Raw genomic sequence first — 12030 nt, forward strand, 5'->3', positions numbered from 1 at the left:
GGTTGCATTGAACGCTGTCTCTCACCTGCATCCAAGCACTTCCTTTGTGCTGTATTTTAGCATGCCATTTCTTTTAAAGTGCATTGTATCAGGTAGTGCTAGACTGCAAGTGAGAGACAGGGTTCAATGCACTTGTAAATGTAACCAATATCCTTATGGAGACATACACATTTGCAAACATTAACTGCCACTTTGCTTGTTGAATATGAAGGGTTCTCGCAGGACTTTTGTAAAATAACGATTATGTTGTTATTTAAGGAAAGTGCTGCCGAGATGTTTCCATTGCGCCCGCAGGTGCATTGGAGGAGGTGCACTGTAGTGCACTACGAGGACGCCCAGGCCCACTTCAGAATAGTGGTGAAGCCTGGGCATCAAGCTCTGGCACAGTGATTCCTGCTCTTTAGCACACTCACTGCACACTCACTGCGCAAACTTCAGAATCGGGCCCTGACAGCACCGACAGCCAATCTCAGGGCAGGATCTGATGTCTGTCTTGCACACATTCACAAGTCCATTGGCTGTTATTTTGAGCCATTGGAATTTGAATGTGTGTTGTACAGGGGTGGGGCTGACACAAGCAGCAGGCGTGGGCCTTGCGCATTGTGTGAATGCACTGTGCATACATGACAACATTCCGAACCGCCTAGGAGGGAGATTTCGTCAGAGAAATCGGGAGAAATTAATTTTCCCATGGGAATGCATTGCAGTTGGAATTATTTTAGGTGGGAGTAAGTGAAAAATAGCAATATTTTTCATTGACAAATCTGGAGTCTCTGCCTAAATTGGGAGGGTTGGCATGTGCAGCAAGAAGACGACTCGAGGCAAAATCTGTCTGGTCCCCGAGGTATGTAGCCAGCTGACCTACTGATTAAGCCTCACCCAACACCTGAGGAACCACTGGCACTGCCGGTCTATATGCTGCTTTTCAGACCATGATATGCAGGTAGGTTTGGTTCCCACAGGACTCACGCGGTGGTTGGTGAGTACAGCCTGCTCCCCTCTGCTCAGATACCTCTCTGGTTTGCCCTTTATGTTTGCTTTGTGGTGGCAGCGTGATTTGACTCGTTTTAGAAGCAGGGTCAGCACCGCACAGAATATGTTAATTACTGACTTGTGTTTTCGCGCCTCTCCCCATCTAGTGAAGTCCCTTAGATCTGTGCAGAGGTGAGTAGAAGCACGGCTGTGAACTTTCTGCACCTCACCCTTTCTGGGCCGATGTTAAGTTTTTGAAATTCATGTTTTGGTAAGACAAAGGCAGATCAGTTGCTGTCTGGTATGGTAGATAAGAAGGTGGGCGCATCAGGCTCGGGAAGATAGCTCAGGGGCAACGCGCTCACCTTGGAAGCAAGACGATGCGGAGCAACGCAGGTTCGATCCCCGGGTCCGCGCTTAGAAACCTCTGGGTATTAAGCGTGTTATAAATAACCAATTACACTTATGGCTTAAGTGCATCGTGTCATTTGTTTGGTCCGTTGCATTGATGCAGGCTGAAAAATGAAGCGTTCATGTAAAGGCCCATTCTTTGCACTGCCGCAGACCCTGTTGATGGGACTCTGTAAGGGGTTGGATGGATCATGGGACTTGCTGGAGTCCCGGAATGGTTGGACCATACAGTGCAGTTCTGCCTGAGCAGGCTCTGAGCAGGAAAACAGCTCTGCTTTTCACCTAGTAACATCTCTGTTAATATGGAATATATTGTCTTTCCTGGCCTTAACTTGATCTTAATTTACAGATGTATTGAATGGTGCTTGGAAAACAACAAGCAGCGCCAATCACAGGGTAGTACAGCAAGCATTGTCAAATATGGTTTTGCTCCGTGACATGCAGGGCTGGACTGGCCTATAGGGAACTCTGGAGATTTCCCAGTGGGCCTCTGCACCCTGAGCCTCTTTTGTGTGGTATTTCCAAATTTTCTCATAGGAAAAGCACTGGGCTTGCTGAAAATGTGTCATATGGGGCCACTTTGAACATTATTTCCAGGGCCTCTTGTAGTTCCCAGTCCACCCCTGGTGACATGCTGTGCTGGCGGAAGATGGGGGAAGAGGCATTTCAAATTGTTTTGGGCCCCATTGCCTACAGGTGTCCTGCCTGCGTATGTAAACAACAACCCATTGATCTGACATAATGGAAGGTTTTCAAATGCAGAAGGAGAGTGTAGAAATGTATAGCTATGTTTTGGGAGCACAAGCAGTTGCCGACATTCCATAACCCAATTAATCTCAGCAATGGGAATAATGAACTCAGTGAAACCTAGGTAACGGATTATGATGGGGGCAAAGGGGGATCAGCTGTATCCTGTTTTGATTATCATAGAGAATACGCCGCCTAATACACATTGCATAGGTCGTTTCCCTGATGTTATCATTCAAGTTGTCACACCTTGAACTTCATCCATCTCCCATCAGACTCACTGCCTCAAGGCAAGAGTTGAAGCAGCATATATAGCATATCTGTGATTCCTGAACACTTTTTGTAGAGGTTTTAGTTTGTGAGACTGATGGGTCATTAAGGAATATGCTCATGCTTTCCGCCCCACTGCATGACTTGGTAAAGTCCTACATAAAGCAATGGAGGGAGCTGGGACTGTGCATTATCAAGGAATATGTCCGGTAGCCTCTGCAAAGCAAAACAAAGAAAGGCACCTGTAGGATAGCTGGAAACAAATTAACAACTTAAGAGAAGCTATTAAGCTTTTATTTGCATTATCACAGGGGGGGGGTTTAAATTAAGAGATGGAGGGGTCTATCAGGGCCCTAGTGATATTAATGCCTTTTAAGGAGGTCTGTGTGTTACTGTCAGGTAGCATTTTGACTCCCTGAAAGTCTCACTCAGCCTTGAATCCTTCACAAGGTACCCTCTACATAGCAGATCATGGATAGTCAATGCACATCTAGTTTCTAAGCCCCGCCCACATTGGCTTTCACGATTTAGAACAATGAGATGGCTGGGGGGGTCAGTCAGGCCAGCACAATATACTTAGTAGAGATGAGTCCGACTGTGAGGTACTGCATACCTTCCAACATTGTCCAGGTGCATTAATATTACCCTATATATGGTTCTCAATGTATTAATCGCAAAGCATAAAGGGCTCAGTTAGTCCCGGTGGAATTCCAAGCTCCAATGCCAGATTCCAGATCTTCGAAGTGAATGTCGTTTGCAGACGTTACGGATTATAGTTCCATGTTTCTGAATCCTGATCACGATTCCATTTATTTATTTATTTAGAAGCTTATATAGCGCGCCAAGCACACAGGCACCTGGACGCTTTCTTACAGAAGAGGTGTGTTACAGTTAAAGTTGTTACACAGAGTATATGTGCAAGACAGAATATTACAGTATTTATAAGGGAGCAAGAGGCGGGCTGAGGCACGGTTGGGCGAGTGGGGAGTCATCTGTGGTGGTAGAAAGGTGTGCATTCAGGGCCATCTTAACAGTTTTGGGGGCCCGGGGCACAGACAGCCTTGGGGGCCCCCTCCACCCCCCGAAACCGATGTTGCACTCCAAAACCCATGTCCTACTCCCACCCCCCTCCAAACCCATGTCGCCCCCGCGACACGACACCCATGCCCCCTCCATATCTCTAGTCTAATTCAACAGATACTCATCTAAGCTTTAAATGGATTATCTAGTTGTTAATAAAATATAAACATTATACATCTGTGATCTGTTTCCCCAATAGGATGCTATATTAAGGACATTTCACTTTGTTTTTCTTTCGAATAATATATTTTGTAAGAAAATAAAGGAAAAGGATTTTAAGCAAGCATTTATTAAACAAAATGAAAACCTAACAGTTCAACATGAACTTTTTTGCCTGTATGAATGTGTCCAAAGCACTTGGAAAAACATGAAATAAATAAGGCAGTACAGAAATGACAAAAGCATGACAAAAGCATGTAACAAAACATCAAAATTCACTTGGCATTTCAGTTCATGCCCGCACAGCAAACAAATTCAAGTAATCCTAGAAAGAATGAGATGACAGTGAGGATATGCTTTCTACATCACCCACATTAAACTATGTGTTTCCTTCTAGATTTGCGTATTGCAAAATCCTTAATTATGTCTTTCAGATTCAATGCTTAACAGAGCCAAAGAATTCAGCCTGGCTTGAAGCATACGATTTCGTAGCTCACTTTTTATCAACTTCAATTTTGAAAATGAACGCTCCCCACTGCAATTTGTCACCATCATAGAGAGGAATATTCTTAATGCAATTTCTAGATTTGGAAATGCAGGGCCAAGCTTATCATTGTTTATTATCTTGTAAATACACGAAAGTGACATGGTTTCTTTCTTTTCAAATGTATAATGCTTAAATTGTTGGCATTCAGAAATTAGGTTGGATTTCTCAAGATCTTGGTGGTAGTAAGAGGCCAGCTTTATACAATGTTCACTCATTTCTTTTCCATCCATGTCTCTCAGGTTCACGAGGAATCCAAATCTATTGCTGATATCTTTGTATGCGTCACCTCGTCTTGTTAACCCATTAATTATTGAGTCCATGATTGGCAAGTATGTTTCTATGTGAAACTTCTGCCGTCCTTGAAGGACCGTGTCACTAGCAGCTCCTTCAAAGCCAGTTAGACGAGAGCTTCGCTGTTTCACACGTTTACCTTGGTCACTGTAATCTGCCTCTGGCGCTTTTGCCTTTGCCTTGACTTCATATTCATTAAATTTGTCTCTTATTTCTTGTACATACAACTTCAATGACTGGATGATATTAACTGCAACAGAGAGGTTGATATCTTCTTTCTGAACAGTTTTGCTTGTTTCATTGAAACGTAACAGAATGTCATTCCAAACAATGGTTAGAAAAATGGTTTCCAGCTTCTCCATTTTTTTAAGAAGACTTAGTGCATTGTGTGCGGTGTCTTTTGTTTGTGTGTTATCACTACTCAGTGAATCAAGAGCAGCTTGAATTCTTTCATAGCCATCACACAGAGCATTAACTGCATCTGCATGAGCTGACCATCTAGTGTCAGACAAGCGCTTCACAATCTTGTGAGCTCGACCTACAGAAGACACCAACACATTCCAGCGATGAGTAGAAGCAGAGAAAAATGTGTACAAATGTTGAACAAAGTCAAAATAAGATACTACCTGCATGTTGCACTCAGCAGCCTTGACACCAACTAGATTCAAGGAATGTCCTGCACAGGGAACATAAACAGCAAATTTGTTGATCTCTTTTATCCTTGCCTGCAAGCCTGAGTACTGTCCTGCCATATTGGATGCATTATCGTATGATTGGCCACGGCAATCTGATATGGGGATCCCTGCCCCTTTCAAGAACTGGACGACAACATCTGCAAGGTACTCTGCTCCATGGCCATGAATTGGGAGAAACTCCAGAAATCTCTCCTTTGGAGCATCATCCTTTACATATCGCACCGTAAAAGTCAACTGGTCAATGTGACACACATCTGGAGTGGAGTCGACGCTAAGTGAATAATACTTTGCTTCTCTCAGTTCTGAAATAATAGCAGAGAAAACCTTTTTGCTTATCAGTGTGATGAATTCTTCACAAATATTTGCTGACAGATAGGATGGATTTCCCTTACCAGCATTTCCATATTTTTTGATGTGTTCGTCCAGGAAGGGATCAAATTGGCTGATCAGCTCCAAAATCCCTAAATAATTTCCATTGTGCTGTGATCCTATAATCTGATTTTCTCCTCGGAATGCTAGACCCCGCGATGACATGAACTTTACAACTGCTACAACTCTTTTAAGCACATCCTGCCAGTAGGTTTGTCCATGTTTTAACTGTTCAGCTAATGCTGAGTCAATGCGGCCAGTTTCCTTTTGACGTTTCCAAAGTATTACATTGCACCTTTCATGTTCAGGAGCATGTTCATGTTCATGAATGCGGGAAGATGCATGCTTCCAGTCATTAAAACCAGTTGTACTGAATGCGGAATCAGTACTAGAAAACAAACGGCAGACAAAGCAGTAAACTGAACCTTGTGATGGGGAGTATAGCAACCATTTGCGGTTTACAAGTTCGCCATTCCGCATTTTTCGCTTAAATAATGCTTGTGTTAAGCATCTTTTTATTCTTTTGTCACCAAGTCCATAAACACGGGTTGACTTGGAAAAATTGCTGTTGAGGTTTTGACAGGCTGCCGAACCTTTTTTAATCCAATAGTACCGCAATTCGTTTGTGATAGGATCCCATAGTGCAGGATATGTGGAAGAACATGTGACGCTCACTGATGCAGTTTCCAATATTTCTGCAGGCTGGTTGTCATCTTCTTCTCCTCCTGGTGCAGGGGAATGCTGCTCAGCCACTATTTGCAGATGACCACTACTGCTCACTACTGCTCACTGATGCAGTTTCCAATATTTCTGCAGGCTGGTTGTCGTCATCTCCTCCTGGTGCAGGGGAATGTTGCTTAGCCACTATTTGTAGATGTCCACTGCTAGGTGAAGTGGGAGCAGCAAATAACCCCTCAGTGGACTCTTCTATGGACTCAGCATGAGCCTCAGTGTGCGCACTTTCGCTTTGTGGTTGCTCCTCAATAGAAGTATCACTACTAGATGGTTTTGGCTGTACAGAGAAAAAGGAAGACAGTTTTTGTTGATTACCATGCTTCTCTTTTCTTTCTACTTTTTTCCTTTTGGGAGCTCCACTTTCATATGAACGCCTCATTGTGAGATCATGTATTGATTGGCTTTTTTTTCTTTGCTAAAACTTAACTTAGCAGGAGCAGAGCCTTTCATTCAGAGCATTTTTTTCAGATAGACTTGAAAACCGCTGGCTTGTGGCATCCTCTTTTTGTGGATTGTGAACCTGAAAAGGCAGAGTACAAGGAAATAATTTTAGTACTGTACCTTTGAAGTTTAAAACATGACATGAATTAGAATATGGCAATACTGACGTGCATTGGCACAGCCAGCATTACAACACCTTGAAGTGGTGGTATATGCATTTTACTGAGGGTCCAATCCACAGGCAGTGTAGACAGTGCATCAGAGCACTGCTAGGTGGTCAAAGGTGTGAGGGCAGAACCTGCGGACATCTGTTATCAAAGCAGGTACCAGCCCTGTGCATTGGCTGACATGCTGCTGGCTGACACAGGCTACCAGGAACTACTGCCAGCGAGCCCCAGCCGGAATTGCAACCAGAGCCAAACCTCATTTGCTTTCGAGGCCAAACGCTTGGAGTTTATCTCCAGCCGAAATGTGTCCATAATGCTAAGTTCCACCCTCTAATTCACCACACAGACACACCAGCACCTGTTTGCCCATGCCCACTACTGCAGGGGAGGACTGGTGCACTGCCAAGCTGTCATGAGTGTATATATATTTATGCATACACTTTCATACTTGACAGAATAGGTGCAACCTCACATGTCCACGTGCTGCCGGAATATGCCAAGTGTGGCATCAGATGGGGGAGTCGAGAGCTGAATCTAATGTCATGTAAAGCCCCATTTGCCAGGTACAGGAAAAGGTTCACATGTCCAAGGACTCCATCATATGTTCAGTGAAGCCTCACATGCCCTGCACTGATCTGCTATGCCACATACAACGGCATATAGAAGGTATAGCTATGACCCTATAAGTCCAGATGCCCACTGCATCGTCAAATACTGAAATGCTACCATCACAGACGAAAGGAGGATAGCTCAGGGTCACCACGCTCGCCTTGGAAACAAGACGACACGAAGCAACACAGGTTCGATCCCCAGGGTCGGCACTTAGAAATCTCTGGGTACTAAGCGCGTTATAAATACGCACTAAGACATATTCAGGGAACAACGCCTCGATGCCCCCGGGCTTTTTAAAAATGCAAATAAATAAGTGCAACATCGTATGCAATGCATTGCCGAAGCAGAGTCTAGCCCATGTTAGGAGACCCTTTCTGCCCCAGCCCTTCTAGGTTTTCAGAGGTTAATGAACAGCTGCCAAATCATAATTGCATTTTTAAGTTGCATTGTGATATCGATTATGTAGGTCACTCAATAAGTTACAGTACTGGTCACCAGTTTGCCAAAGCAATTCTGCAGCGTTCAGAGTGAAGTCCGAATTCCCAGGCAACCCAATTGCCACTATACAATTCATAGCATTAGATGGACATGCGAGGCTGAAATATACACATGGTGAATATATACCGGACAAGTTGCAACAGCAGCAGTAATACTAATAATAATGTATTGTTTATATCACAGCGTTACAATTACAATCAACACAACATATCCAAAATAGAGAAAATATTAAAAACACATAAAGGTATGTATAAAAACTGTGCAGATAGCTGAAAGGGACAACATAGATGTGATCTCACAAGACACATGCCACTGTAGTGGCACATACATTGGGCCGAAGAAAAAACATTGGGCTGTGGTTTTGCTGCTCAGGTGGTCACAGCTGTCTTCACTCAAATGCAATGTAATAGTTGCTAAGAGGATTGCAGCGTGGAATGACACCCAGGGCCAAAATAAGCCAGTTCCCTGAAGCTGCTTCTGGGTGATGTAGCTACTCGCCTTCCGCGACTGATCCCTGCAGTGGTGCCAAAAAGCCTCTTTCCAATGAGTCCTTCTCTCTGGGCGACCCTACAAGTGGCCCACATCCAGACACTAACTCCAGACACTAATATGCCTCATCCAAGCGAGTGACTGAGCACCCTGAACAGTTCGAGCTCCTCAAACTGAATCACTAGGCTCAAGTGACTGTCTAATCCAATCCAAAAGGGTTCCAGAAGGTCCTCCTCGGACCCCAGCGGGATCCCCAGCTCCGTCTTCAAGGAGGAACTGGGGTGCCTGAACCTAAGCTCAGAAGGCATCTCAAGAAGACTTCCACATCACAAACTTGCTTGAGTCAAGGAGCGAACCCCCGTAACTCCACCCCATATAGTGCCGCAGTGATGACCTCTAGGGGAGCTTTAACAGAGATGGAGAAGATATGGGCATTCAGTCTTAATGTCCCTGGATGACCGGTTGAGTTTGCCCTGTTGGCATTCGATCTTTTGTTGTGCCGGCTGCCCCCATGTGGGAGATGAGCCCTAGACTCGATAGATGTCCACCCAATGAGAAATTAACTAGCATTTATTCATTCATTTTTTTATAGCGCTTTTCACCATAGTTAAGGTCCCAACGTGCTATTGGAGGGACCATTACATGTTAGAAACCCTTTATTCACTAGCATCGGCACTGCGGGTCTGAGAGATTCAGAGCTGAGCATTCCTAGTGCATCCCATCCCAACACTCTTTTATAGGTTTTAGATCGTATTGTGGAAAATACACGGCCTGCCAGAACATTCCACGGCGTCAGTGATCGCGGGGGGCTCAACGTTCCAGATTGAATGCGTGCATTTGAGCTTCCTTCCGCGTGAAGGTCGCGGGCTTCGTTAGCGGATAGATAAATAATAATAATAATAATAATTTAGCATTTATACAGAGCTACGAACCCTCGGGTATCTGAGCGCTGCTTATTATTACCCATGGTGTGTGGTATTTATTGACCTCAGAAGGATGAAAGACTGAGTTTGGCCCCGCCGGGATTCGAACCTGCGTTAGCAGGCTCTGCACCGATGTCAAAGCGAGCGCTCTACTCACTGTGCCACTTGACCGGCTTGATAATCTCACAGCTGCAGAGGGGAGCGCCTGCTTAATGTATCATATCTCTGTGCTTTGAAGCAGACGAGGTCAGTAAAGAAGCGCTCCCTAAACATTCTCACTGGAAGAAAGCAGCCTGACTCCTCATGCTGTGACAGTGTGTGAAGGGTGCAGTAGCCGCACACTCTGTTACTTTTCTTCAGCTTCCAGTTTCTCTCGCTGCAGAGCTTCAGCCGAAATGGTTTCAGGCGACTCCGCTCATATGGCGGGTGCGTGCGTATTACAGAACCCTCAAGCTCTGCTTTTACTCGACACGAGGCTGCATTTGCAAAATGATGGCAGCAACTGCACATATCAGCGTGTACCTTTCTTATTGCAACCATATACCAGGTGTATGATGACGTGGCAGTAATGGGCCATGCTAGACTGCGCTTGTCATGTAAAAACAACACAACACTTGAACATGTGATTCTGTAATTTACAGACTATATGGCTAGTAATACCGCATGTGAATTCCCAGGACTAGTGACTATAGCGCCATTGTGCAGGGGTTTGAATCCGTGTTTACCAAAGTGCATCGGGCCAACATCTCCAAGCTGCACAGGGGAGAGGTGCCTCTGGGCCCTCCTGCCCCCCATTCAGAGCCGGTGGGCCCAGGGCTGGGCAGGGGCGGGCGCATCATCTCCCTGTTCCCCGCGTACGCCCAGGGGCATGCTGGGAATTTCAGGTCAACTGGGGACTATACCGCTGAATTTTAAAGAGCCACATGTTTGCGTTTACGAGCAGGAAAATGAATTGCTTTGTGAAATACACTATAATCATTCAAGTAATGCAATAGCATAACAAAGCACAATTTGAACTGGGTTTCAAATTAATTTCTTTTTTTTCACTTGTTTCAATCGAGTATGTGATGTTGTATTTCATTAATTAAGTTAGTTTCTTTTTTATGCATGAAGTTTTATATGTTGTAAATTATTGCTATGACTTTTATGATCTATTCTGGATCGAATTAAAGTTTAACAAACTAAAAAAAAAAAACACTAAGCACAATACAAAGGAACCCATTTAAAAGGGCATAAGGAGCAGTGGGTTAGCAAAGATGCATTGAAACGATATCAGAGGTACAGATTCAATTTAACCAAAAAGTAAATAGAATTTTTAATTCATGAAAGGAATTCTGAATATGAGGCTAATTGCTTGCCCCCTCCCTGCCCTCCCCCTCTTTGTTTGTGGTCAGGTTATGAAGAGTGTGTGTAACTCGGGCGGAAATTACAGTGCGGTAATTATATGCACTACTGGGAACACTACCCATGTGCAGATACACAGGAAGATTTTTACCATAGGTCTCTGAAAGGTCAACAGGAATGGGGAACAGTACAAACTACGATGACCAAATGACTCCATGTAACAGGGGCACAAGTCTCACTCCCAACCATGCAATTTAATTTAACAAACAAAACAAATGCATTCTCGGTGTTGTAGTCTTGGTTAACTCGAAGTGGACACATTTATGTACACCTGATATGAGCGATTTTCAAAAAGGAAAGCTGGGACTGGGGAAATGGTGTCTGGTGATTGTGTTCAGTGACTAAAACAAACAAAAAGCGACAGCCCGTATCTTTGAACCTAATTGAATGAAAAGGATTGTGGAGTAGTAGAGAGGTTGTAGGGAAGCTGACTAACGTGTGCAAAAAGGGGAAGCAAGGAAGAGGAAATAGGCTGAAAAGGTGCACTGACAAAAGAGTAATGAGGCGTTTTTGGGGGTGCCATTCCTCATTTAAAGATACAAAAAAATGCAACAGGAAAAATACATGATCGACAAAAGAATCGCCATATTGGCCATTTTGTGAAAAAATAGCATTCCCACTTGTGACACACATCCTCGTCTGACATGAAGTCACCTGATCGCCCCAGTCCCATCTTTTAGTTGCCAGTTTCAGATTTGGTCATCACCTCGGTCAAACGTTTCTGCACATCTCCCATTTGCTTAAAGCCTGACCTCTCCACTGTATGTTCCCTGGTGCACAGAGTGTGAAGAGACAGGAGACACGAGTTCCACTAAGTCCTATACTGAAATAAGTCCATTGCTCTGCAAATCCATAACAAAATGGCAACTAGGCGCCATGTGTAAGAGCCACAAAACATAACACACTGACCTGGAGAAGCGTGCTCTGGGAAGCTAGCCACACAATTTTAGCCTCGGAAGCTCAGTCAGCACGTGTCGCGATGCTGCCTGCTGCTGGCTGGCTTGTTCTTCTGAGGAGGCTGCCTGCAAGCTGCGCAGCAGTGCCAGTGCGCACTCCCAGTGGCACGTGCCGTATTCCCTGTGGGGTGGGGGGAGGTTGGGAGGGGAACGCATGGCTCGTGGTCCTGCGTCGTTCTCCTCCCCCTCCCCCACTTGTTGTTCAGTCAAAATCAACATTGCCATTGGGAATCGAAACCACGGCTTCACAGGTCACAGAAGTGT

At 44.7% G+C, this 12030-nt stretch overlaps 1 protein-coding gene across 1 annotated transcript; it reads right to left on the reverse strand.

Moving 5' to 3' along the window:
- Positions 1 to 3753: 3753 nt before the first annotated feature.
- Positions 3754 to 11830, reverse strand: LOC138527097 (zinc finger MYM-type protein 1-like). Its single transcript, XM_069638139.1, has 2 exons — positions 11720 to 11830; positions 3754 to 6796 (listed from the first exon to the last, which is right to left on the reverse strand). Exon 2 carries the CDS (start codon positions 6019 to 6021, stop codon positions 4057 to 4059), a length of 1965 nt encoding a protein of 654 aa, XP_069494240.1. The 5' UTR covers positions 6022 to 6796; positions 11720 to 11830; the 3' UTR covers positions 3754 to 4056.
- Positions 11831 to 12030: the final 200 nt, after the last annotated feature.

The sequence above is a fragment of the Ambystoma mexicanum genome, chromosome 14 (assembly GCF_040938575.1).
Source record: "Ambystoma mexicanum isolate Mex_15411 chromosome 14, UKY_AmexF1_1, whole genome shotgun sequence".
Lineage (NCBI taxonomy): Eukaryota > Metazoa > Chordata > Amphibia > Caudata > Ambystomatidae > Ambystoma > Ambystoma mexicanum.

Excerpts from the sequence above, each read along its gene's own strand:
- LOC138527097 (XM_069638139.1), bottom strand. The coding sequence starts at position 6,021 with ATGCGGAATGGCGAACTTGTAAACCGCAAATGGTTGCTATACTCCCCA.